Source organism: Hemibagrus wyckioides, linkage group LG22 (genome assembly GCF_019097595.1).
Source record: "Hemibagrus wyckioides isolate EC202008001 linkage group LG22, SWU_Hwy_1.0, whole genome shotgun sequence".
Classification (NCBI taxonomy): domain Eukaryota; kingdom Metazoa; phylum Chordata; class Actinopteri; order Siluriformes; family Bagridae; genus Hemibagrus; species Hemibagrus wyckioides.
Genome location: NC_080731.1, coordinates 15100306 through 15127662, shown reverse-complemented (window position 1 = coordinate 15127662; position 27357 = coordinate 15100306). Strand labels below are relative to the sequence as shown.

Below are 27357 nucleotides of genomic sequence, written 5' to 3'. Positions count from 1 at the left end.
ATCATTAAGAGTGGGAATGAAGGAGTGATTCATACATATGGGGCATTCAAGATGTACATTAGGAGCTTTAATATATATTTTAACTTGTTTCCAAATTTTTAAAGACTGGCCTATAACAAAATGATTATTATAGTTAAGCTTCCTAACCTTTCCTGGACTGTTGCATATTGCCTGCAATGATTCAAGATTCAAGAAGCTTTATTGTCATTTCAACCACATATAGCTGACACAGTACATAGTGAAATGAAACAATGTTTCTCCAGGACCTGGTGCTACATAAACATACAACATATAGTTCAAACACAAAAAACAACACAGAGCTAGGACCGAAGTTTTGTCCAAGCCACATAAAGTGCAAAGTGTGCAGCTAGGTGAAAACAAAGCAACGACAAGACAGTGCAAAAACAGTAAGTACAAAAAAGACAACACAAAAACACAGGACACTTAGCGCCGAAAAAAGAAAAAGAACATGTGCAATGAAATGTACATAAAATGAGATGATGTACAACTATGAGACCTGACAACATGTGCAAAAATACAATAGCAGCGGTTGAGGTAGTGCAAAATAGAAATAAATATAAATATAGCAGCAGATATAATAAACACAAGGGTTGACACAAGGTAGTGCAATAAGTATTGAACAATATACACTACTCACAAAAAGGCTGGGTGAAATTTATGGAAAATGTAAAAAGTTCACTCTACAGTGATATTATATCATGAAAGTAGGGCATTCAAGTAGAAGCATGCAAAGGTGATTTCCTAATCTCAAACAATTTATTGAAACAAAAGCCAACATTAGTGGTGTACCACAACAAAAAATGTCAACATCTCAATAATTTGTCATGTGCCCTTGACCATCAATTACAGCTTGACAACAACGTTTCATGCTGTTCACGAGTCGACTTATTGTCTGCCGAGGCATGGCATTCCACTCTTATTGAAGGGCAGCCCTCAGGTCATTGAGGTTCTGGGGTGCAGGGTTAAGAGCCTCTACACGGCGACTCAGCTGATCCCATAGATTTTCTATGGGTTTCAGGTCTGGAGAAAGTGCAGGCCACTCCATTTGAGGTACCCCAGCCTCCAGCAGCCGTTCCCTAATGATGCGACCTCGATGAGCTGGAGCATTGTCGTCCATGAAGATGAAATTAGGCCTGTGTTGTTCATGCAGGGGCACAATGACTGGAATAATGATTGTTATTCAGGTAGTATTGGCTTGTCACTGTACCATTCACAAGATGTAGGGCAGTTCTGTATTGAGTAGACACACCTGCCCAGACTTTACAGTCCACCACCCATCAGCCACAACAGTGGCTGATGCATAGCACTCTCCTTGACGTCTCCAACATCGTTGGTGGCCATCATTTCTGTTCAACGTGAATCGACTTTCATCAGAGAACAGCACTGAGGCCCACTAGTCCCTCGTCCAGCTGGCCCATGCAAGACGATGATGCCTGTGCCTGGTGCTGTGGTCAGGTACCCTTGCAGGTCATCTAGCACGCAGACCACGCTGATGTAAATGGTTTCAAATGGTCTGATGTGACACTTTGGTGCCACTCACCTCCCTTAAATGTGCCTGGAGTTGAGTGGCATTCATCATCCGGTTCCGCAGGGCACTGTTCACAATGAAGCGGTCATCAACGTGGGATGTGGCCAAAGGACGTCCACTTCTATTCCTTTCTGTGACTCTTCCAGTCTCTCTGTATCTCTGTCGCAACCTGCTGATGACAATCTGTGACACGCTAAGCTCAGTGGCCACTTCCCTCTGAGAACATCCTGTTTGAAGCCTTGCAATGGCGAGGTACTGTTGATCAATTGTTAGGTGTGGTCTTGGTCTCATGATGTCAAAATGTGAACAGCATGATGAAGAGGACAGTTTAAATACCAATTCTAATTGAACCAGAAAATGTATTGGTCGATTCATGGATCAAACACCAGTTGTGAATTTTGCCGTTAAGCAGCTTGTTAGAGAACAGCAAGTTATGCAAAAAGTACTGAAACACTGAACAGTTGGACATGTGCATTCAAAAGTGTAGAGAAGGTCAAATTAAGTTCACCTGTAAAGGTTATAGTGCATTTTAGGTGCATCCTGAAATTTCACCCGAAAGCCGAATATCCTTAACTTTTTGTGAGTAGTGTAAGTAATGTGTGTGTGTCCACACAGGTGAGAGAGAGAGAGAGAGAGAGAGAGAGTGTGTGTGTGTGTGTGTATATGTGTGTGTGAGAGACAGACAGTTTTGTACAGTTCAGTTCTGAGTGTGTGTGTGTGTGTGTGTGTGTGAAAGAAAGAGTTTTGTACAGTTCAGTCCTGGGTGTTGAGGAGCCTGATGGTTTGAGGGAAAGAAACTGTTACACAGTCTCGTTGTGAGGGCCTGAATGCTCTGGTACCTCTTTCCAGATGGCAGAAGGGTGAAGAGTGTGTGTGAGGGGTGTGTGGGGTCATCCACAATTCTGTTGGCTTTGCGGATGCAGTGTGCAGTGTAAATGTCCGTGATGGAGCGGAGAGACTCGGATGATCTTCTCAGCTGTCCTCACTATCTGCTGAAGGGTCTTGCGATCTGAGATGGTGCAGTTCCCAAACCAGGCCCTGGTCCCTCTGTAAAACACGGTCAGGATGGGGGGAGGGAGATGGGCTTTCCTCAGCCTCCTCAGGAAATAGAGGCGCTGCTGGGCTTTCTTGGTGATGGAGCTGGTGTTGAGTGACCAGGTGAAGTTCTCTGCTAGATGAACACCAAGGAATTTGGTGCTCTTGATGATCTCCATAGAGGATCCATCGATGAACAGCGGAGAATGGTCACTCTATGCTCTCCTGAAGTCAGCAAGCATCTCTTTTAGTCTTGTCGACGTTCAGAGACAGGTTGTTGGCTCTACACCAGGCTGTTAGCCGCTGCACCTCCTCTCTGTAAGCTGACTCGTCGTTCTTGCTGGTGAGACCCACCACGGTCATGTCATTGGCGAACTTGACGATGTGGTTGGATCTGTGCATTGCTGCACAGTTGTGAGTCAGCAAGGTGAACAGCAGTGGACTAAGCACACAGCCCTGTGCTCAGTGTGGTGGTGCTGGAGATGCTGTTCCCGATCCGGACTGACTGGGGTCTCCCAGTCAGGAAATCCAATGAAGAGGGCTTGTTCAATTCTAAGCCATTCAGGTTGTTCACTTGTTCCTTCTAATGGGTCATCCTTCCACCAAGTGTGGAAGGAAGTATATTCAAGTGTGCTGCCCAATAATATGTTTTAAAGAAAGGTAACCCAAATCCCCCACTCTCCTTAGGTTTAAAGAAGTGTTGTTTTTTAATTCTTACTGTTTTATAATTCCATAAAAACTGAAAAATTATCTTGTCTAATTGTTTAAAATAGGATTGTGGTTTTAATAATTTTATCTACCATTGAAATTGGCAATGTTCTCCAGCAGTCTATATTATTTTTTAATTGATCAATCCTCTTTTGCCAGTTGACTCTTAGGAGGTCTTTTGGTTTTTTAGTTTTGTTTTTTTAGTTTGGTTTTTTAGTTATTATGATGCCAAGATAGGTAAAATAGTTTTCTGCTGTCTTGAACAGGGTGGGTCTTATATACTGCTTACAAGTGTTGGGCCCAATAGTCATCAAGTCACTTTTTTCCCAGTTAACAGTAAAACCTGATATATTCCCGAATCTTGTAATTGAAGTGAGGAGATGTGGAATAGACTTACTAGGATTTTTTATAAATAGAAGTATATCATCTGCACAAAGTGAAATGTGTTGTGGGAGGCCACCTATCATGATTGGTTGGATATCTGCCTGTTGCCAAATATATGCAGTCATGGGCAGCCTTGTCTTGTCTTGAGCTGAAAGATTATGGTTAGTCGCTATTGAAGCTTTTGGACGGAAGAATATTATTTTTCTCCACTCTCTAAATACGTGGCCGAAACCAAATTTCTTCAGGGCCGACATCATATATCCCCATTGTACTTGGTTTAATGCCCTCTGTGCATCCAATGAAATGATGAAATGACTCATTCATCAGCTCTTCAAAGTACTCCTTCCATCTCCTCTGTACACTCTCCTCACTTGTGAGCACCTTTCCATCTCTATCCTTAATAACTCTAACTTGCCGCACATCCTTCCCATCTCGATCCCTCTGCCTAGCTAACCTGTACAAGTCCTTCTCTCCTTCTCTAGTGTCTAACCTAGTGTACAACTCATCATATGCCTTCTGCTTGGCCTTAGACACCTCCCTCTTCACTCTGTGCTGTAACTCTTTGTATTCCTGTCTATTCTCTTCAGTCCTGTCCATGTCCCATTTCTTCTTGGCTAACCTCTTCCTTTGAATACTATCCTGAACTTCCTCATTTCACCACCAAGTCTCCTTATCTTCTTTCCTCCTTCCAGATGACACACCCAGCACCTTTCTTCCTGTCTCCCTGATCACTTCTGCTGTAGTTTCCCAGTCATCTGCCAGCACTACCTGACCACCCAGAGCCTGCCTCAACTTCTGTCTAAATTCCTCACAACATTCCTCCTTTTTCAGCTTCCACCACTTGGTTTTCTTCTCCATCTCTATCTTTGACCTCTGCTTTCAGACCATCAGAGTCATCCTACACACCACCATCCTATGCTGTCTGGCTACACTCTGTCCCACTACCACTTTACAGTCACTAATCTCTTTCAGATTGCCTCTTCTACATAGGATGTAGTCTACCTGTGTGCTCCTACCTCCACTCTTGTAAGTCACTCTATGCTCCTCCCTCTTCTGAAAATAAGTGTTAACCACAGCCATGTCCATCCTCCTAGCAAAGTCCACTACAATCTGTCCTTCAAGGTGCCTTTCCTTAACTCCAAACTTGCCCATCACCTCCTCATCACCTGTGTTCCCCTCACCAACATGTCCATTAAAATCTGCTCCTATCACCACTCTCTCACCTGTTGGAATACTCTCTATCACCTCATCTAATTCACTCCAGAATCTCTCTTTCTCCTCTAACTCACAACCTACCTGTGGGGCATAACCACTAACAACATTCAGCATCACCCCTTCAATCTCCAACTTCAGACTCATCACCCTGTCTGACACTCTCATCACCTCCAGAACATTCCTCACAAACTCCTCCTTCAGGACCGCACCTACCCCATTTCTCTTATTATCCACACCATAATAAAACAGCTTGAATCCTTCTCCTATACTACGAGCCTTGCTACCCTTCCACCTGGTCTCCTGTACACACAGTATATCCACCTTCCTTCTCTCCATCATATCAGCCAGCTCTCTACTTTTCCCTGTCATAGTACCAACATTCAGAGTTCCTATTCTCAGTCCTACACTCTTACCTTTCCTCTTCTCTCTCTGTCTACGCACTCTCCTTCCTCCTCTACTTCTTCGACCAACAGTAGCCCAATTTCCACCAGCGCCCTGTAGGTCAACAGCACCGATGGCGGTCGTTGTTAACCCGGGCCTTGACGATCCGGTATGAAATTTAGAGTACTGACGATTCGCATGGTTATATTTGGCAATGTTTTACGCCGGAGGCTTGGGACCGGCACAGAAGTCACTGGACTCTGACCCCCATAGCTAGATTATTGGCATCATACATAGATGCTGGAAATCGGCCTGCTTCCTGTGAATGTCTAAACATACGTACCAACAGTGGCAAAATAACCTTCCTAAATCTTTTGTAAAATTTGATGCTGAACCCATCAGGCCCAGGGGCTTTGTTATTAGGAGGCACTTTAATAGCATTTTCCATCTTTTTTAATGCTTATTTCTGCATCTAGTGCCTTTAAAGCCTCTTCACTTAATTTTGGCAAGTGTAGTCCTTCCATATCCATACAACTATCAATATTGTCCTGGTCAGACTTCCCTGTAAAAGTATAAACCTCTGCATAAAACTTTGCAAAATTTTCAGTCAGTTATTATTTTCCTCTCTTTGTTCATAATTTGATATATGGCACTTGTAGCTTCATGTTGGCTTAATTGCCACGCCAGAAGGTTCTGGGGTTTATCACCTAATTCATAGTATCTTTGTTTTTAATTATATTTCTGAAATCTTATGTATAATCAATATATTATAATTGTCGTAATGTAGTGTGTAGTTACGTTTTGCTTGCATGATATAAGCTACCTTCTGACCAATAATTTAACTTGCATAATTTTTATATATATATATATACACTATATTGCCAAAAGTATTCGCTCACCTGCCTTGACTCGCATATGAACTTAAGTGACATCCCATTCCTAATCCATAGGGTTCAATATGACGTCGGTCCACCCTTTGCAGCTATAACAGCTTCAACTCTTCTGGGAAGGCTGTCCACAAGGTTTAGGAGTGTGTTTATGGGAATTTTTGACCATTCTTCCAGAAGCGCATTTGTGAGGTCACACACCGATGTTGGACGAGAAGGCCTGGCTCTCAGTCTCCGCTCTAATTCATCCCAAAGGTGTTCTATCGGGTTGAGGTCAGGACTCTGTGCAGGCCAGTCAAGTTCATCCACACCAGACTCTGTCATCCATGTCTTTATGGACCTTGCTTTGTGCACTGGTGCACAGTCATGTTGGAAGAGGAAGGGGCCAGCTCCAAACTGTTCCCACAAAGTTGGGAGCATGGAATTGTCCAAAATGTCTTGGTATGCTGAAGCATTCAGAGTTCCTTTCACTGGAACTAAGGGGCCAAGCCCAGCTCCTGAAAAACAACCCCACACCATAATCCCCCCTCCACCAAACTTTACACTTGGCACAATGCAGTCAGACAAGTACCGTTCTCCTGGCAACCGCCAAACCCAGACTCGTCCATCAGATTGCCAGATGGAGAAGCGCGATTTGTCACTCCAGAGAACACGTCTCCACTGCTCTAGAGTCCAGTGGCGGCGTGCTTTACACCACTGCATCCGACGCTTTGCATTGCACTTGGTGATGTATGGCTTGGTGATGCTCGGCCATGGAAACCCATTCCATGAAGCTCTCTGCGCACTGTTCTTGAGCTAATCTGAAGGCCACATGAAGTTTGGAGGTCTGTAGTGATTGACTCTGCAGAAAGTTGGCGACCTCTTTGCACTATGCGCCTCAGCATCCGCTGACCCCGCTCCGTCAGTTTACATGGCCTACCACTTCGTGGCTGAGTTGCTGTCATTTCCAAACACTTCCACGTTCTTATAATACAGCTGACAGTTGACTGTGGAATATTTAGGAGCGAGGAAATTTCACGACTGGATTTGTTGCACAGGTGGCATCCTATCACAGTTCCACGCTGGAATTCACTGAGCTCCTGAGAGCGACCCATTCTTTCACAAATGTTTGTAAAAACAGTCTGCATGCCTAGGTGCTTGATTTTATACACCTGTGGCCATGGAAGTGATTGGAACACCTGATTCTGATTATTTGGATGGGTGAGCGAATACTTTTGGCAATATAGTGTATATATATTAATATAAATACACTAAAAAATATATATATATATATATATATATATATATATATATATATATATATATATATTTATATATATATAGATATAGATAGATAGATATTGATAGATAGATAGGTAGATATTTTTTTTTTTATATTAATTTTATTATTCTACCTCTGACACCTGAATACCAAAAGTATGTTGCTTACCATACATAAACTGTATTGTTTTTGCCTTTGGAAAATGTGAAGCCAGTAGGGTTATAGTATGCAATCTATGGCAAATTGTAGTGTCAAGCAAGCATAATTATATCATTGCTTGTGGGCAACTTGTACAGTTTTTTTTTCCTGATCCCTTGCCCCTGAGAAGTCTGTGCATGGACTTTCCAAAAGTATAGCATGAATGAGTGTAGATGGCAGCAGTGAGTTCACATACAAGATTTCATGTGAAAAGAGAAGGTTGAAGGCATAGATAATATGGGTGAGACAATATTATGCAGTCACAATCACAAGATTAATTATGAGGTTGGTGGTTTTAGCTCTTTTCAGGAACTATGAGAGCAGCAAGTCAATTTCCTGTGCCTGGAGACTAACCTGACCAGCTGGACACTAACCTGACCAGGTGAAAACAACAGAAAGGTGATAGCAAGTTGAAAACTCACTGTGAGGTGTTCAAAACAACTGGAGTGTATGTGGAGTATAGTGGATTTTTAGGAGGACATAGCACTGCAGAAATATGAAACAGAGCAAATAAAGTATTTTCTTATTTTCTAATCAGTATTTTCTTATAATGACAGAACTGTCAAAAACAGACTCCATGAGGGTGCATGAGGGCCTGATATCCTCCAGTGGGACCTGTGCTCACAGACCAGCACCATGTAGTTTGATTGGCGTTTGCCAAAGAACACCAAAATTAGCAGGTCTGCCACTGGTGCACCATTCTTTTCACTGATAAGACCTGGTTCACACTGAGCACATGTGACAGATGAGAAAGTCTGGAGATGCAGTGGGAAAGTTTTGCTGCCTGCAACCTCATCAGACATGATCGATTTAGGTAGTGGGTCATTGATGGTCTTGGGAGGAATATCCTTGGGTGCACACACAGATTCTCCATGTGTTAGCTAACGTGTTAGACATGGATGGAATCCTCAGACCCAATAATCTTCATTAAATGTATGAAACCCAAGGCATCATACACAGTAGGGTCATCTAGTCTGCCCAAAAGAACATCTTCTAGACATTGGGACTTGTAATCTCACCTAGAATGAACTGGTTTATAATTGCTAGCTAAATATTATCACCTTCTGTAGTTTAAGTTTAAAGGCTGAATTAAACTCCTGAGGCTATAAAGCACAAAAAGAACATCATATAAAAGTAATGGGCTAAATATCTAGCTTAGATAAATAGTTGACTTGGTGCAATTGACCACCACAGTACTTCACAAGACACTTAGTCATAAAGTCATTACATTAATGTACATAAAACAAAAAGGTAGCACTGGGGCAAGTGTCTGAGATGAACTGACCTTTATTTGCATTCTTGTTCACATTCATGGTCATTTATATTGGCTTTGCATATAGTGGGTTTGCAAAGTGTTCAGACCCCTTCAGTTTTTTCCACATTTGTTATTAAAAAGCAAATTTAATCCATTACAAATTCTTTGCCATAAAAGTAAACACAATAACCCACAATGACAAAGCACAAAAAAACTGAAACATCTATTTTATGAGTGTTCAGACCCTACTACTTTGTAGAAGCACCTTTGGCAGTCATTGAGTCTTCTTAGATAACTTTGCACACCTGAATTTGGGCAATATCTCTTATTATTCCTGGCAGATTCTCTCAAGCACAATTACTTTTGATAGGAAAATCTGTGAATTGCTATCATCTGGCTCAAATCTGTTTTGGTTTGTCCACTCAAGGACATTCAGAGACTTTTACCAAGGCCACTCTTGTTGTAGTCCTTTTTGTATGCTTTGGGTCATGGTTGGGTCATTGTCAATTTTAGATTGACTGGTAAATGGGGGCCATCAAGTGTTTAGCCATTTGCACCAAACATATGTCCACATAATAATAGTAGCCTAATACATGATAATTTTGAGATTGTGAAAACATCTCAATAAAGGTGAGATGTCAAAAAGTTCAACTTTTGAACTAAAATTACCAAACTTTATTTGTTTTAGGGGTAAAAAATCAAGTACAAAAAACAAAATCTAACATAACATCAGTCATATCACCTCCTTAATATTGTAGTATCTGGTACAAATATGAATATTTGAATCCTGTAGGTTGCAAGGTGGGGCCAACGTGGATTGGACTTCTGACTGTTATCTGCAAGAGGCTACTGCCATTGCCATGAATGGTTTGCAACAATGTTTAGGTAGATGGCACATGTCCAAGTAACATCATAAATGCCAGGATCCAAGCTTCCCAGGAGAACGTTGCCTCCATCAGCTTGCCTTTTTGCTATAGTGTATCCTAGTGCCAGGCATGATTAATAAGACTTGACCACTTTTTTCTACTGCTCCATGATCCAGTTCTTGTACTTGTACTTGTAATGGTCATTGTAGGTGCTTATGTCAGTGGACCAGATTCAGCATGTGTACTCTGACAGTCATCTAGCCATCACAATTTGACCCTTGGCAAAGTTGCTTAGATCTGTATTACCGCCCATTTTTCTTGCTTTTCTTGCTCGAATTTCAAGGACTAACTGTTCACTTGCTGCCTAAAATATCCCACCCTTTAGCAGTCAGTGGTTTTAATGTTATGGCTGAACGTTTTAAGATACAACACACACAAAAATATATTATATACATATAAAAATAAAAGACTAAGAAGAGAAAACCTTAAATATAGAATACAATAAGTTAATTGTAGCAGTGCAAATATGAAACACAGTTGTGGAATTAACCATATTTAGATCCATACTTATATTACAGTACAGTACAAATGTGCAAACTGGCAATATATAATAAATATGAAGAACATTATGAGTCTAGAAAAAAGTGTTAATAGTTGTAATAGTGCTGTGTGAAAGTGTTATTACCTGTTACACACAGGTAAACTATTGTATGATGTTATTGTGATGGTATGAATGATGATCTGTAGCGTTCTCTGTGACAATGAATCTGAATGTGTCTTTTTGAGAATGAGCTCTGCTGACTCTGTAGTGTGCTGTAGAGTGGGTCTATGATGGAGAGCAGTTTGTTCAGTGACATATATAATATAATGATATATATAATATAAAAAAATGTGGGTTTTGAATTGTTGGCAATAAAATGTGGCAACACGCACATATGCCAGCATCACTAAAATATAGAAATTTGCAGGCAGAAAGTTTTTACTTTCAACCACTACAACAGACAAAATCGGCAAGTAAAATCTAATTGTATATAATTCTGAAAATGTCAGTGTGTTGCACTGCACATTTTGTTCTTAAGGCATGATTTCATAATTATTTCATAAGCATATTGAAAGAGACATCTTAATGATTGAAAACCCAACCACCAGACACCAATCAAAGCCATGAACTTGCAATGCCCAAGATACCAAGATCTTTTACCCAAGATACCAAGAAAATATTTTCCAAACTTGTTAGAGAGTGCCAGGCTTAATATTCTGTCTAAGGGAAGCTTTACAAAATATTCATATTTTACTGTGGTGGGGCCACTTTTAAAATCAGCAGAGTAATATTTCTCACTACTTAAGAAAGCGTACATTTGAAAAAATTTTACATATAAATGTATAACAACTCCATGTTTCTTTTGATCATGTTCTGGATTTGAATGTATAATATTGATCTCAAACATATCTATAAAGACCTCTGAAAAGTTATTGCAAAAAAAGTTATGCATTCCATTTTTGTGCTTGTGTAGCTTGGCCGTGAGGAGCAGTTGCAGCAGAAGTTGTTGGATGAGCAGTTTGCCCTGTTGCAGGGTACAGTAACTGAGGCTGAAATCATCATTCAGGATGCTGTAGCCAAAGTAGATGATCCTTTACATATCCGCTGCACCAGCTCCCCAGGTACTAGAGATTTACATACCTTTTCATTCTGAACCCAAAACAGTAAAAAAAAAAAAAAAAAAAAAAGTCTTCCTATAGGAAGAAAATCTAGAAAGTCAAGAAAATGTTGTCTTCTCTTTTTAGATTACCTTGTTAGCCGTGCAGAAGCCGCACTGGGTTCAGTGACTAAAATGCAAGCTGGCCACTCACACTATTTGAAGAATATGGAAGGTGTTTTTACCTTGTTTACCTACCTACTGTCTTCCTTCCTGTTTCAGAGAAGCCTTTTGCATGTGTCATTTGAGCAGTTTTGTTTATAACATTATATGTGAATGATGCATATTAACATTTTAACATTATATGTGAATGATATTCTAATGAATATATATTACTTCTGAGCAGATGCTGGGCCTCTGTTGAGGGCTCTGACTCAGTTTTCTCATCTTACTGCGGACACCATTATCAATGGGAGCGCAACAGCACACACAGCACCTGTAGATCTTGGCGATCGTAAGTCTGAAATAGATTAGCAGATGTGCAAACAGAATAAACTGTGTTTTTGGATTTTCTTCTAATGCTGTTTCACACAAGTCAACTGTCAAGTTGTTGTTAATTGTGTTTTCAGGATTGATGGAGAACTGCAGGGCATGTGCCACTCAAAGCTTAAACTTTCTACAGGACCTGAAGTCTAAAGTTTCCTTAAAGGGTGCTGATGCAGCATCTGTTCGTGTTGTGATTCAGAAGGTCTTGCAGATTGCACAGGTGAGGTAGAATATACATTATAACAAAAATGAAACATCTTTACAGTGAAGGTGAAATATTTACTTCCTTCTAACTTTCAGGGCCCCAAGAGGAGATTATTATAATGATAATGTTGACATTTATTTATACACTCATGGATCACTTTATTAGGAACACTGTACCAATACTGGGTAGGGCCGCTCTTTCCTCTTGTTTTTTTGTGGCATAGATTCCACAGTATGTGACATGGTGCATTATCATCCTGGATGGTATCGTAAGAAGATGGGTAAATGGTAACCATGAATGAATGCGTGTGGTTAGCAACAATACTCAAATAGGCTGTGACATTCAAGCAATGACTGATTGGTATTAATGAAGCAAAAAGTGTTCCAAGAAGACATTCCCATACCATCTCCACTAGCCTGGACTGGCAGGTTGGGTCCATGGATTTCTGATGTTGACTCAAAATTTTGGCACTATCATCTGTGTGCCTCAATAGAAATCAAGATTCAAAAGAAAAGAATTACAGTAGTTTAACTGTCCAGTTTTGATGAGCATATGCTCATCACAGCCTCATCTTACTGTTCTTGGCTGACAGAAATGGAATGTAAGATGTGGTGTTTTGCTCTTGTAGCCCATACACCTCAAGTGATATGCAATCTGATATGTTTCCTGCTCACCATAATTGTAGAATGTAGTTATTGGAGTTACTGTAGCCTTTTTTATCACCTTGAACCAGTCTGGCCATACTCCATTGACCTGTCTCATCAGGAGATCAGCAGTTATAGAAATAATCAAGCCAGCCCATCTGGCACCAATAACATTTGGCCATGCCATGGTCAAAATCATTGAAATTATATTTTCTTATTCTGATAGTTGATGCATGATTTTTGCACTGCTGCCATGTAATTGGCTGACTAGATAACTGCAGGATGATTCATATGTACAGGTGTTCCTAATAAAGTGTTTAGTGAGTGTATGCACATGTAATTTCAAGTCAAACATTTCAGATTTTAGCATTGCAGTGCTTCCACTGCAATTGCCAATTTGGATACTTAAGAACTTGTGCGGAGTACTTTTATTTAAATTCTTACTGTGCAAACTGGCATTGCCATTCTAGAACAGGTTTATGCCATTTAGTTCCACTTAGGGGAACTCTTAATATTACAGCTTGCAAACACATTCTATATAACTGTGTGCCTTCAAATGTGTGGCAATAGTTTGGGGAAGATGGGTGTGATGTTACATGTCCACATACTTTTCATATAGTTTATTTGTCTGAACTAGTGCTTGCTATATTGGCCTATTGGTGGTGACTATTCAGCTACATATATTATTCTGTTGCTAATCTACTAAGTCTGTGTTTGTGTAGTTAGTGTGTGTTAAAAAACCATGAGAAGACCAAGTACCTTGTTTTTAGACTGATGTCTGGTCAGGCTTCTTCCTCAGTGATTCCACAGTATTTATGATATAGTACTAATGAGATAAAATAACTAAACTAAATCTTTGAGAATCACTTCAAATTATCAGAGAATTCTTAAATTACTAATTATGTATCACTAAAGCTTTATGCATTATGTTGTAAAAAATCTACTATCTGTGCTTCAAGTGCTCAAGATATACCAGCTATACCAGAGATGAACAGTTTATTAAAATAGACTTAAATGGAATGTAATTTAGGTTGTAATATATCTACTTCTATTCTTATTATTCAGATTGCTGTGTTATTCTTGTTTCTTGCACCTTGTCTCAGGACCTAAGGCCTAAAGGAGTAGATGTTGGAAGGGAGGAGCTGGGAGACATGGTAGATAAAGAAATGGCTGCCACTTCAGCTGCTATAGAGGAAGCTGTGAGGAGAATAGATGTAAGTTTAAAGCACTCTTTATTTACCAAGGTTTTGGTCATCATCAGCCAGACATGCTGTTTTTACCAGATTGTTTGATACACTTCCTTCTTATTTAACACTGACTTTATGTTGGATGGTCTCCTCCAGACTGTGCAATACTTCGATTTTTAAATTGTTTTTAATGGTGTGCGATTGATATTGGGAAAGTGCTATTGATATTGGGAAAGGATATTAGGAAGTTTGGGATGTTTTAAACCAAATATTGATTGATGCTTTTCTTTAACTTTGTAAAAAAAATTGATTTTCCAGTTATGTTTTCTAACAGACTTTTCAGTGCTCAAGGAATAGGTGAATTTACAATGAGTAAATTGTGACACTGTATGTTTATTCTGATGAAAACTGCACCGAAACATATTTAGGAGTTTCACAAAAAAACTACAAAGAGATAAAATTAACAGATGTGATAAAACTAAAACTAAAGTATGTATACTAAAGAACTGTTAAGAATGCATATTAAGTATGATATGATTGCAGGATGTATAATTACATTTGTACTGCCACTGATTTGCCATCGTGTTGGTCTGCCTGCAGGAGATGATGAATCAGGCGAGAAGAGACACTGAAGGAGTCAAGCTGGAAGTGAATGAGAGGTGGACATTTTTTTAGATTCCTTAAAAATGAATACATTTTAGCCTTTAGCGGTGTGTGTGTGTCCTATATTTGGATGCCCTATGTATTTTTATTTTATCTATTTATATGAAAAGTATAAATTCAGTGGAAAGCAACTGAGATAGCATGGAACACAAAAATTGCAATGCAGTTTTAATCACCAAGCCAACAAGTAAATTTTACATGTAATCTGATATCAAATTTAGACATCATGATTTAATTATAGGTAAGTGTCATACATATTAAATATAAACATGGACGGTTAAGTATTATTATAATCAACATGATTTGAGGTGATTTTGAGAGTTTATATTCCCACCCCTCAGTAGCTATGTTTATGTGCTGCTTAATGACCTTTAATAGACCCTTTTTCTGTTAGTAAACAATGTCGTTTTTTGTGGGCGGCGCTTAGGTGGAGGCAGTAAGATTTCCTTGACTGCTTTACAAGGGGTAGTTATCAAGTTTTGTTAACTTTAACGGACGGAACCAGATTGGCCGACCTGTACACGCTCACTCAGTGGATGGACGATGTGACAGGACGACCTCCGGTTCAGTGACCAGACATCTACACCTATCTGATAGAAAAATCGCACGCTCTCCGGTCGTAAGCTACCAGTTAGCTAACTCACACGCTAAAAAGTTAGCGTTACATGAGAAATTTAAATTGTTCCCCAAATTCTGATTAGGTGGGCAGGCATAAGAAATATTTATACACGTAACCAAACCATAAACCATTCCAACAAAAAACACTAGTTTCTTTAACTTTATCTGATATGAAGTGTGCTCTGCAAATGCAGGCATTTTTAATGATTGTTTCTGTCCAGTCCGCTTGTTTTATTGCCTTTAACCACAGCTGTCGTCGTTTTTTTTTGTCCGGCAGCAGGTATGCGATAAAACTTCAAATTGGGGTCTGTACTTCATCGATTCTGTTACACAACACAAGAAGATGATATTTGCATTCTTTGTGTAGCCTACTGGTTTGTATTGGCCACCTCCAGTTTTCCCATTGTTTTGCCTCCAACTAGCGCAGTGATGTAATCATGGCGTAGGCCCAAAAAGGGTCTATAGTCAGACTGATCAGTCTGAATAAATGATGTCATATGTACCTCAGCTTGTATAGATTCAATGAATTGAGAGCATTCCAAATGAAATTTCTATATGATCTAAGGAGGTGGGTAATTTTCTTCAAAATCTGACAATTAGAAGAATAGCAGCCTTGATCAGTGCACGTGTTTGAGTAATGATGTGGTACAATAAAATGCTCTATTAAGAAAACAAGTAAGAAAAAGAAAATGTATACATTTATGGTATTTTTTAACAAGCATATTACCCTTTTCCCTGAATCTCATGCAAATATGAAATGCTGAACAATTTGATTTCAGTTATAAAGTTGTCTTGCTGTACATTCATTTAGATTACATTTTAAGCACATGCAGCTTTATTGCAAAATAACCCTGCTTTCTGGATTATTCCAGATCTGTCCGGCTCACTTTAACCTCTGCTGACAATAGAAATTTCAGTTCTTTTGGTTGTTTCAGCAAATGTTCATTAAAGCACTCTTATTTATTTTTAGAATACTGAATAGCTGCACTGACCTCATGAAGGTAAGATGGCAGAATTTATAAATGATCAGAGTAATGATCAATCACTTCTCCTATTGATGGTTCTTCTTTCTCTTTTTTTTTTGTAATTCTTTTCACAGCTGTACCTTTTTCACCCATATTTTCACGCAATCTCTTTTGTCGGTATTTTAGGCTATCCGTCTCCTGGTGCTGGCATCCACAGACCTGCAGAAGGAAATTGTAGAAAGTGGAAGGGTAATGTTTCAATGTATATTTTTTTGTTTGTTTGTTTTTGTTTGTTTTTTTAATGATGGTACTATAGTATAATAGAACAAAATATTCTTTACAGTACAAAATATTGCCTAGCATGCACATGCACAAGCATGCACACACACCACAGAAACAGAAGAAATATGTCCATTAGACTAGTATATATTCAAAACAATCAACATATTTATTTATTTATTTATTTATTGCTTTTTGCTGTTTCTAGGGTGCAGCAACAGTGAAGGAGTTTTATGCAAGAAATTCTCGCTGGACTGAGGGCCTCATATCTGCTGCAAAGGCAGTAGGCTGGGGGGCGACACAAATGGTGTATGTATTCTTACCAAATATCACCCAGTAAAGTTTAGAATGTACAGTTTTTTTTAACTAGATGACACTTCTTTAATAATAGTAACCTCCAAGTAAAACCAAGGAATTCCCTTTGCTTTTATCACTTTCTCCCACTCAGAGATTCTGCTGATAAAGTGGTGTTACACATGGGCAAATATGAAGAGCTTATTGTCTGTTCTCATGAAATCGCTGCAAGCACAGCACAACTTGTTGCAGCTTCCAAGGTTTGAGATAAACAATACATTTTATACATACATTTTATACATTTCATACACACAAAGGCAAATAAGAATAAACAGCTATAGTGCATAGCATTCCATATGAGTCTAAGTGAGCACAAAAATGATGCAATGGCTGCCTTCATGAAGGAAGCATGTGTTCCTCTGTTGCTCTTAGTTGAATTGTAAAAGTAATTAAATTTGAAAACTGAACTTAAAAATGGATATTAATCTCATATTTTCTAATGTTTTAATAAAAGCTTTGCAAGATTGTACCCTCCATTTAAACCTAAATGTAAAATTTCTTTTCAAAGAATTACTTTGCTCTGTTATGTTTGTCACTACTTCCTTGTTTTTTTTAGGTGAAGGCAGACCGTGGCAGTAAAAAATTGTTGGGTCTTCAGCAAGCCTCTCGCTATGTGAATGAGATGGCTGCTAATGTGGTAGCTTCCACCAAGACAGGCCAGGAACAGATTGAGGAAAAAGGTGCGTGAGTGTGTGTGTGTACTTGACTTCCACTGTGGTGTGCTGGCATCAAGAAATTAGCAGCAGATCCTTTAGGTCCTGTAAGTTGTGAGGCCATCCTCCATTGATTGGACTTCTTTGTCCAGAACGTCACACAGATGCTAAATTTGATTGAGATCTGGGGAATTTGGAGGCCAAGTCAACACCTTGGCCTCTGTGATGTATCTCAAAGCATTCCTGAACAATTTTTGCAGTGTGGCATAGAAGATTATCCTGTTGAAAATGGCCATAACCATTAGAAAACACCACTGCCATTCATTCATTTACTTGGTCAGCTATAGTTGTGATGCTCAGTGCATGTGGGGAGAAGTCAGCTTTTTGTGCCTATGGCCCTTGTTGGTTCACCAGTTGTCTTTCCCTGGACCACTTTTGGCAGATACGACCGACTGCATTCGGTAAACAACTGAAAAGATATGCCATTTTGCAGATGCTCTGACCCAGCTGTTTAACCATCCCAATTTGGGCCCTGTCAAAGTTTCACAGACTTAATGAATTTTGAGCAGTATTGGGCTTGTTACTCAAAAAATGTAATATATTACTCGTTGCTCTTTTCAAAAGTAATATTATTACTTTACTTATTACTCCCTGCCAAAAGTAGCTCGTTACACTATTCATTATATTACTTTTCCCTTACACCCTACTCATTAGTAAAAACATCCTGTCTCTTCCAAATGTGCCTACTGTTACTGGCTAGAAAAGCACACCAATAACAAGACGCACTCTTTTAAACAACTTCTTTTATTATTAATAAAGCAGTTAAAACCAAAGTATAATCTGCATTGTTTTCTTGAGCTCAGCTTCCATCAAAGTATATTCCTTCTCTAGATAGCTTGTAAATTACTTTTTACCTGGGAGTGCACTAGTGCCCATGTATTTTCCTAATGATCTGTCTGAAAGACTGAGAATCAACAGTGGAAATGGGCAACATTTCATTCACCACATATCCGGCCCCAAGCTTCATTAGTTTTTTGTTGCTTGTTGTAGACTGCTGTTGACGATTAAAATCCAGTTTTGGTTGTTTAGCCATTGAAGGGTTATATTTCCCTTCTATGGGAATAGCTATATTTCCCTATGGGAATATTTCCAGCCGCTTAACATAAACAATTCCATCTTCCAAGCTAGCTAGCTTACTGCTTATGGTGCTGTAAATAGTGATGTGTGCGCGCGTGACAACTACAAATATAAAATGTTGGATTTCAAATCAGTGTTTGCCGTGGTGTCAATAAAAGTAACGTTATAACGAGTAGTTTTTGGAGGGAGTAACTGTAATGCTGTTACTAAGATTTTATTTGTAACTTTTTACACCACTTGTTTAGTTTATCTGGACAAAAATGCTTATGGTTTATGATTTAAAAGTAAAAAAGTCAAAAGTCTTTGTTATAATTTTTCTTTATTAAAATTTTGTTCAGGATATTCTGAGAATTGGATTAAATCAAATTATAAAGCCAGTGTTTTAAATCGAATTGAATCATGACTTCATTACACACGCACACACACACCACACACACATACATGTGTGTATATATACACTACTCACAAAAAGTTAAGGATATTCGGCTTTCGGGTGAAATTTCAGGATGCACCTAAAATCCACTATAACCTTTACAGGTGAACTTGCTTGACAGTTGCATAACTTGCTGTTCTCTAACAAGGTGCCTAATGGCAAAATTCACAACTGGTGTTTGATCCATGAATCGACCAATACATTTTCTGGTTCAATTAGAATTGGTATTTAAACTGTCCTCTTCATCATGCTGTTCACATTTTGACATCATGAGACCAAGATGACACCTAACAATTGATCAACAGTACCTCGCCATTGCAAGGCTTCAAACAGGATGTTCTCAGAGGGAAGTGGCCACTGAGCTTAGAGTTTCACAGAGTGTCATCAGCAGGTTTGCGACAGAGATACAGAGAGACTGGAAGAGTCACAGCAAGGCATAGAAGTGGACGTCCTTTGGCCACATCCCACGTTGATGACCGCTTCATTGTGAACAGTGCCCTGCGGAACCGGATGATGAATGCCACTCAACTCCAGGCACATTTAAGGGAGGTGAGTGGCACCGAAGTGTCACATCAGACCATTCGAAACCGTTTACATTAGTGTGGTCTGCGTGCTAGACGACCTGCAAAGGTACCTGACCACACCACCAGGCCAGGAAGCATTTACGCTGGACGAGGGACCAGTGGGCTCATTCTCTGATGAAAGTCGATTCACGTTGAACAGAAATGATGGCCGCCAATGATGTTGGAGACGTCAAGGAGAGCACAATGCATCAGCCACTGTTGTCACCAGATGAGCCTCTGGTGGTGGTGGTGTTACAGTCTGGGCAGGTGTGTCTACTCAATACAAAACTGCCCTACATCTTGTGAATGGTACAGTGACAAGCCAGTACTACCTGAATAACATCATTAATCCAGTCATTGTGCCCCTGCATGAACAACACAGGCCTAATTTCATCTTCATGGACGACAATGCTCCAGCTCATCGAGGTCGCATCATTAGGGAACGGCTGCTGGAGGCTGGGGTACTTCAAATGGAGTGGCCTGCACTTTCTCCAGACCTGAATCCCATAGAAAACCTATGGGATCAGCTGAGTCGCCGTGTAGAGGCTCGTAACCCTGCACCCCAGAACCTCAATGACCTGAAGGCCGCCCTTCAATAAAAGTGGAATGCCATGCCTCGGCAGACAATAAGTCGACTCGTGAACAGCACGAGACGTCGTTGTTAAGCTGTAATTGATGGTCAAGGGCACATGACAAATTATTGAGATATTTTTTGTTGTGGTATACCCACCACTAATGTTGGCTTTTGTTTCAATAAATTGTTTGAGATGAGGAAATCACCATTGCATGCTTCTACTTAAATGCCCTACTTTCATGATATAATATCACTCTAGCATGAACTTTTTACATTTTCCATAAATTTCACCCAAAAGCCAAATATCCTTAACTTTTTGTGAGTAGTGTATGTATATATAGGTAAAACAGGGAATTGCTTTGCAACAGTTTTCTTTCAACAAGAATATTCACCTATTTAGCCTACGTTGTACAGTTGTTGGCCCATTTTGCCACACTGAAGGGCTAAATCAAGCATAGACTCATCTTATTAAACAGCTGTAGTCTGTTTATTTTAACTTTACTTAACTATCAGGTAATCAAAAACAGAAAAATGTAACTAAATGCTAATATTAAACAAGCTTGTCAAGCTGGACTGCTAAAACGTACATATACAATAGCTTACAGGTTTTGTCTTGTCTTACCATTTCAAGTGGAAAGCATTAAAAAAAAATATTAGTCACATTTTGACACACACACCCCACCCCACCACCCCAATTTTTAAGTAACTAAGGACTAATTTTCGCAAATTGCAGACAGTTCTTTTCTTTTTAAGCCCCTTTTAAACATATCAATTTTATGCTTATCAATACATATTTTTTTTGAATACTTATTTCCTTCCCAGCACAAGGGTTTTGGTTCATGCTGTTTATATTGTTCATAATTTCAAGAAAGTGTTCAGCTAGATACATCTTTCTTCTATATAGATACTATGGACTTTTCTGGAATGTCTCTGATCAAGTTGAAGAAAGAGGAAATGGAGTCCCAGGTTTGTCCTCTCACTTTCTTTTTTGCTATTTTTTATATGATATAACCAGAGTAATTTTATGAGCGATTAGTAAAATAAACACAGTTTTAAAATTGAAAACTTCAAGACCAAACAGGAAGCTATATGCTCTTTATAATGCATATCATCCACTTTCTTCAGGTGAAGGTCCTGGAGTTGGAGAGCATGCTTGAAAATGAGCGCCTACGGCTCGGAGAGCTACGTAAAAAGCATTATGAGATAGCAGGGGTTCCACTGGAACAGTTAGGCCAAGATGACAATGCCTTGTCTTCAACATTCCCCTCCTCTCCAAAACCCTCCAAACCAACATTAATGAAGAAACCAGCTCTTGCTCAGAAACCAAACATTCCTACAAAAAACATGGTAAGACTTCTACATACTTTTTTTTTTACAGACTGTAGCTTAATTTCCACTGATTACAAATGAAAGTAATGGTAGTTGAAATGGACAAAGGGAATGAGAAAGGGAATTGAACTTGTCACATTATATAATGTAATATGATATGATATGATATGATATGATATAATATAATATAATATAATATAATATAATATAATATAATATAATATAATATAATATAATATAATATAATATAATATAATATAATATAATATATTATATTTAGGGCTGTCAATCGATTAAAATATTTAATTGCAAAATTGATTAATCGCAACTTAATTGCACATTTTTATCCATTCTAAATGTACCTTAAATTAATACTTTTTTAGTTTTTAATATTCTTATCAACATGGGCATGGACAAATATTGAAACGTATGTTGTTTATTATTAGTGAAACCATATTCAACATAGAGCATGAAGACTAGACATGTTTCAAAGGTCATAGATATTTTTCTTTTTCATGTCTATTAAACATATGAAAAGAACATAGAAAACAATTACTTCTTTCTTTGCACTGAGCGATTTTCTTTCACAAGCCTGTGACAATTTTCAGATCACTTCTTCTAAACATGCAAAGTGTACATTTATTACTGAAACCACCTTAAATATAAAGCATAAAGAACATAGACATGTTTTTCAAATAACTTGTTCATGACTATTAAACACATGAAGAAAAGAACATAACACAGGTTCACGTTACGTCTCTGCTGAAAAGAATCTAGTGTTGTCTGCCTTTGGCGAGGGGCAGGAGAGGGGCAGGAGAGCTCTCTGCATCAGCTGTATGCTTCGCCATCAAGTGATATTTTAAACTCGATGTGCTGCAGTGATAACTTAATTCACATCCACAATAAATGCAGACTTTTGTCTTGTCGACAGAACCATCAGACATCGTTTTATATAAAAGAAGACGTTTTTCTTTCTCAATTTCAGCTTGCTGCTGTATCTCCCATTTCCCAAACTACGGGCAAGGCCGAGGGTCAAATAGAAAATGCACGCTGTGTTAATCGCGCGTTAATCAAATTAGTGCCGTTAAAATGAATTTGCGTTAACGCATTAATAACGCGTTATTTTTGACAGCCCTAATTATATTATACAGTACTGTGCAAAAGTTTTAGGAAGATGGGAAGAAATGCTGTAAATAGATTAGATTAAAACTATTTACAAAATGCAAAGTGAATGAACAATAAAATCTAAATCAAATCAGTATTTGGTATGACTACCTGTTGGCTTTAAACCAGCATGAATTCATAGACCTGCACACTTTGTACACTTGTCAGGGAATTTGTAGGAACAGAGTCAGGTGTATGATTAACCAATTATACCAAGCAAATGCTAATGATAATCAATTTCATATATAGGTTGTAACAGAAACAGCTGTGTAGAAGGCTTAAAACTGGGTGAGGAACATCCATAATCTGCTACTAAGGTGAGGTTGTGGAAGACAGTTTCATGTCAGAGGTCATACACCATGGCAAGACTAAGCACAGCAACAACACATGACACAAGACACAAGAATTTATACTGCATCAGCAAGGTCTGTCCTAGGCAAAGATTTCAAAGCAGACTAGGGATTCAGGATGTGCTACTCAAGCGATTGAGGCTGCACAAAAGAACAGGCAATGTTGAGGAGTGTAGACACAGTGGTTCAGCCAAGGAAACTTAATGCAGCATCATACTTCTCTTCAATATCCTAAGATGTAAAGCAGTGCTATCAGCAAAGAACTGGTGGAAACCAATGGGACCCAGGTACACCAGGTACAGTCTGGAGAAGTCTCGCCAGAAGTGGTCTTCACTTAAGAATTGTGGCACAGTTTTAAAAAGCAATACCTTCAATGTGGAAAGGAGGCTAAGCGACTCAACTATGCACAAAAACATCTTGGCCTGACTGAGGTGCAAAAATTGGCATCTGGTGCTCTGGACTGAAGATTCAAAATATTTGGCTTTAGCAGTATGCAGTGAAGAGCTGGAGAGGGCTGGAGAGCGGTACAATAATCAGTGTCTGCAGGCAACAGTGAAGCATGGTGGAGACTCCTTGTAAGATTGGGGCTGCATTTCTAAAAAGGAGTTGTAGATTTGGTCAGGATTAATGGTATTGTCAATGCTTAGAAAAAGCAGGCAGATACTTATCCATCATGCAGTACCATCAGGGAGGCGTCTGAGTGGCCTTAAATTTATTCTGTGTCAGGACAGTGACCCGAAAGGTCACTGTCACTGTCCTGTCCCTGATGGTACTGCATGATGGATAAGTATCTGCCTGCTTTTAATTTAATAGTTCTAAATAGAACTATTTTGGAAGTGATGGTTTGGCCCCCACAGAGTCCTGATGTCATCATCAGTGAGTCAGTCTGGGATTACATGAAGAGACCTAAGGATTTCAAACAGCCTACATTCACAGAAGATCTGTTAGTTCTCCAAGATGTTTTGAACAATCTACCTGCCGAGTTTCTTTAAAAACTGTGTGTAAGTGAATCTAGAAGAATTGATGCTGTTTTGCTGGCAGAGGGTCACACCAAATATTGATTTGATTTGGATTTCTCTTCTGTTCATTCACTTTCCATTTTGTTAATTAATAAAATATAAAATATTACCACTTGTATTTTTGAAAGAATTTTCACTTTACAGCATTTTTCACACCTGCCTAAAACTTTTACACAGAACTGTAAACACTTGGAGGTATACTGGCTGAGTGTTTGTTGCCCTCCAATACATTTTTCTAATTCATTTTATCAGCTTTAGTTTAAGGTTATTTTTAATAAATTTACTTGTAATTTCCAATCATTTCCTTTCAGTTCAGGTAAATACACCTTGGATGAAGATCATCAAAACTGGATTTCAAATTTCTGGACAACTTTTGTTTGTTTGTTTTAACTCTTTCCTTTTATCTTCTTCTCTCTAGTACTTTTATGTTACAAAGTAAATAAGCTAATTATCTGTTTGTTAAATGCTGAGAAAATATATTTTTTAAATCTAAACTACTAGTGATGCATAATCTAATCCTGTAGATTTTCAGGTATTAAAAACAATCGAAAACAGTTCTGTCTCAATTTAAACCATTCTGCTAAATCGCAAATGTTATAGAAAGGTATAATGGGTGCAGGTGTAGCTGGCCTCTGTGCTTGTAACACAAACGTTTTTCAGTTTTGTTTATTTACTTGTTTTTTGTTGTATGGTTTGTTTTATTATTATCATTTAGGGTTAGTGTGTGTAGGGTACACATAAATTATAACTTTGTCTTATTTAGAATAATTGAATTGAATCAAAATTATTAGACTGAAAATAGTAATCCTCATTACGTGACAGCTAATTGTTTTTTTTTTCTTGAAATCATTATTTAAAGCCCATGTCATCAAATACTAAGTAAGTACTTCTTGCCATAAGAAAATATATCCATAGCTTCTGTGGTTTAATTAGCAGTGACTGCAAAATAAAGACAATTATTAGTTTCCATTTTCCCCTCTCTTTTTCTCCTCCTAATTGTCCAAATCATGTTGAATGGCACTTTTTGATAAGTTGCATCAATGCTAACAAACTATTAATCAGAATTAACTATTTGCTTTAGAACCCCCTTTATCCCAACAAATGTTCTCTACAAGTTTGATATACATCTAAAAAGGTATATTATATTCTAATAAATGCATGACTTTTTTCTAAGACTAAGTTCTATTATTCATTACATACAACCAGTAACAGGATTTAGAAAATCATCCCATTTCTAAATCCATAATCAATCTTTTCTTAAAAAAAAAAACTATGGACAGATTAAGTTACAAAACAATAAAACCACATCTCATAGTAAGAAACTTTTTATTTTATAATTATTTTTATAATTAATGTTTTGCAGTAGCAGCTTTTTTAAAAAGCAATCAACATCAATCTCTTAAATTAGATGAACCAGTGCAAAAGTACAAAATTTCTGCATACTAAATAGGAAAGCTTAATCAACCTTCTATTTTCACAGTCTACCATAAAATTAAACAGTGCATTATTTGATCATGTTTGGGTGTTTTATGGAATCATTCATGCATCCATTATATCCCATCATGTTTCCTTTAATTTTATTTCAAGGCTGTCCCAGTCGACCTAAATATTGTTCGAAGTTCAAGGTCTGTTGACATTGCCTAGGACAATGACATTGTAGAAATGGTTTGGTAATTTGGGACATCTTGGAAAGGATTATCACTGATACATGATTGGAACTAACAGTATGCCTATTTTACATATACACACTATGCCTCAGAGATATGTGAAATTAGAAAGCAGAAACGTCTTTGTCATTCTTTCTACTTACATCAAGCCTTTGAGAATCAACATCAACACCTGTTTGAGGCTTACCTCACCACTCATGTCATTACATATGAATTAAGTCATGTTATTACTATCAAGCAGTTCCAATTTGGGGGTTTATTAACATTAGCTTTGATTTTCACCTGGTGTCCCGGTAAAACTTGTATACAAATATACCTACTTACCATGCAGCATTCACAGTTATTTTAACATTTAAAATCATTTTGACAAGGGCTTTAAATATCAGGGTTTTTATTATGATGATGATGAAAAAATTGGCTTACATATAGCTGTTATTATTTAAGTAATATTATGCCAATACACTTAGACTAATAAAAGGTTTCCCTAACACTTTATCTTACACTTATTTACATTTATACACACATTTATTACAATTTTTTATTATTTTTTTAGTTATCAGAATTCTGTATTTCGTGCTCACCTAGAAAATACAGATTCAGTTAATGAAAATATCGAATGCAGATCCACTGCTGGAAGAACTGCTACATATGCAAAATATAAAATTATTAAATTAGGTAAAATTATTTTATTTAAGACCAATAGATAACAGACAAAATGTTGCCTTAAGATCAAACATGAATTCATTTACATATTTTAGATAAAGCACAAGTATCAGTCACTGCATTTACTACATGAGGGTTTAATTTGCTTACTTTTTTAGTTCCTTTAGTCCTTCACTGATTTGGTTTATGGCTGGGTTTTGGTTAAAGAAGATCACAGATTAGGTCCTTCTGACTGGTGCTAATGGCAAATTGCCATAAGCTTTTAAAAATAATTTTACAGAACCTGTTACAGAATATTTTTTGTATAGTCATTGAAGGTCATAACTAGAACGTTTCTTTGGTAGAGGGTGTACAGAGATGATATGTGTGTGGACATCTCTTTTTCGATTCTATGACGGGTTCTTTCAGAGAAATGTCACTTTATTTCTTTCCTTTTTTGGTTATTTAGAATTGTTGTAATACCATTTCTGTTCATATATTTTAATTTTTTCTGATGAACTCCCTGTAATTAATAAAAATGTTGAGTAATAAATGTTCATGATTGAAGCAGATGTGTGATTTATGTGATGTAACGAGCAAATACGTGACTAATATTCTGTGACCGTATAGTTCCATAAAGTTGTTCCTGTTATTCTGTTTTAACCCAATTCTAAGGTCATGATATTGTATGTAACCTTTACTAAGATGCTTTGAACCTTTAACAAATCTCACTATAATCATTTGGTTTAATAAGTGTTACTATTTATGATCACAATTGATTATTTCTAATTATAAATTATTTATAGTATTAATCTATTTTAATGACATGAAAAAGTCTATCATTGTACTCAGATTTTGCTCAAATACCATTGCAATCAACTTTCACTGTACTCAAAACTATATAATGATGCCTATAATTATATGTATATATTGCACATAATAGAAAAAAACAAGGGTTTCTGCAGTACAGAGTTTAATGTTGTAAATAA

At 37.9% G+C, this 27357-nt stretch overlaps 1 protein-coding gene across 3 annotated transcripts in view; it reads left to right on the top strand.

The window, feature by feature from the left end:
* hip1rb (huntingtin interacting protein 1 related b) overlaps positions 1–26925 on the top strand; it is a 65267-nt gene extending 38342 nt beyond the window's left edge. Inside the window, exons 19-32 of one of the 3 annotated variants that reach the window (XM_058374556.1) lie at positions 11254–11401; positions 11525–11611; positions 11783–11890; positions 12006–12142; positions 13875–13985; positions 14559–14617; positions 16210–16240; positions 16391–16453; positions 16692–16792; positions 16932–17037; positions 17394–17517; positions 21102–21163; positions 21323–21544; positions 24371–26925. In XM_058374556.1, coding sequence (XP_058230539.1) covers positions 11254–11401; positions 11525–11611; positions 11783–11890; positions 12006–12142; positions 13875–13985; positions 14559–14617; positions 16210–16240; positions 16391–16453; positions 16692–16792; positions 16932–17037; positions 17394–17517; positions 21102–21163; positions 21323–21544; positions 24371–24379 — 1368 coding nt within the window. In that variant the 3' untranslated portion in view covers positions 24380–26925. Of the gene's footprint in view, positions 1–11253; positions 11402–11524; positions 11612–11782; positions 11891–12005; positions 12143–13874; positions 13986–14558; positions 14618–15048; positions 15533–16209; positions 16241–16390; positions 16454–16691; positions 16793–16931; positions 17038–17393; positions 17518–21101; positions 21164–21322; positions 21545–22939; positions 24317–24370 lie in introns of those variants that run through there. The other 2 variants (XM_058374555.1, XM_058374557.1) reach the window with 2 other exon arrangements.
* Positions 26926–27357: the final 432 nt, after the last annotated feature.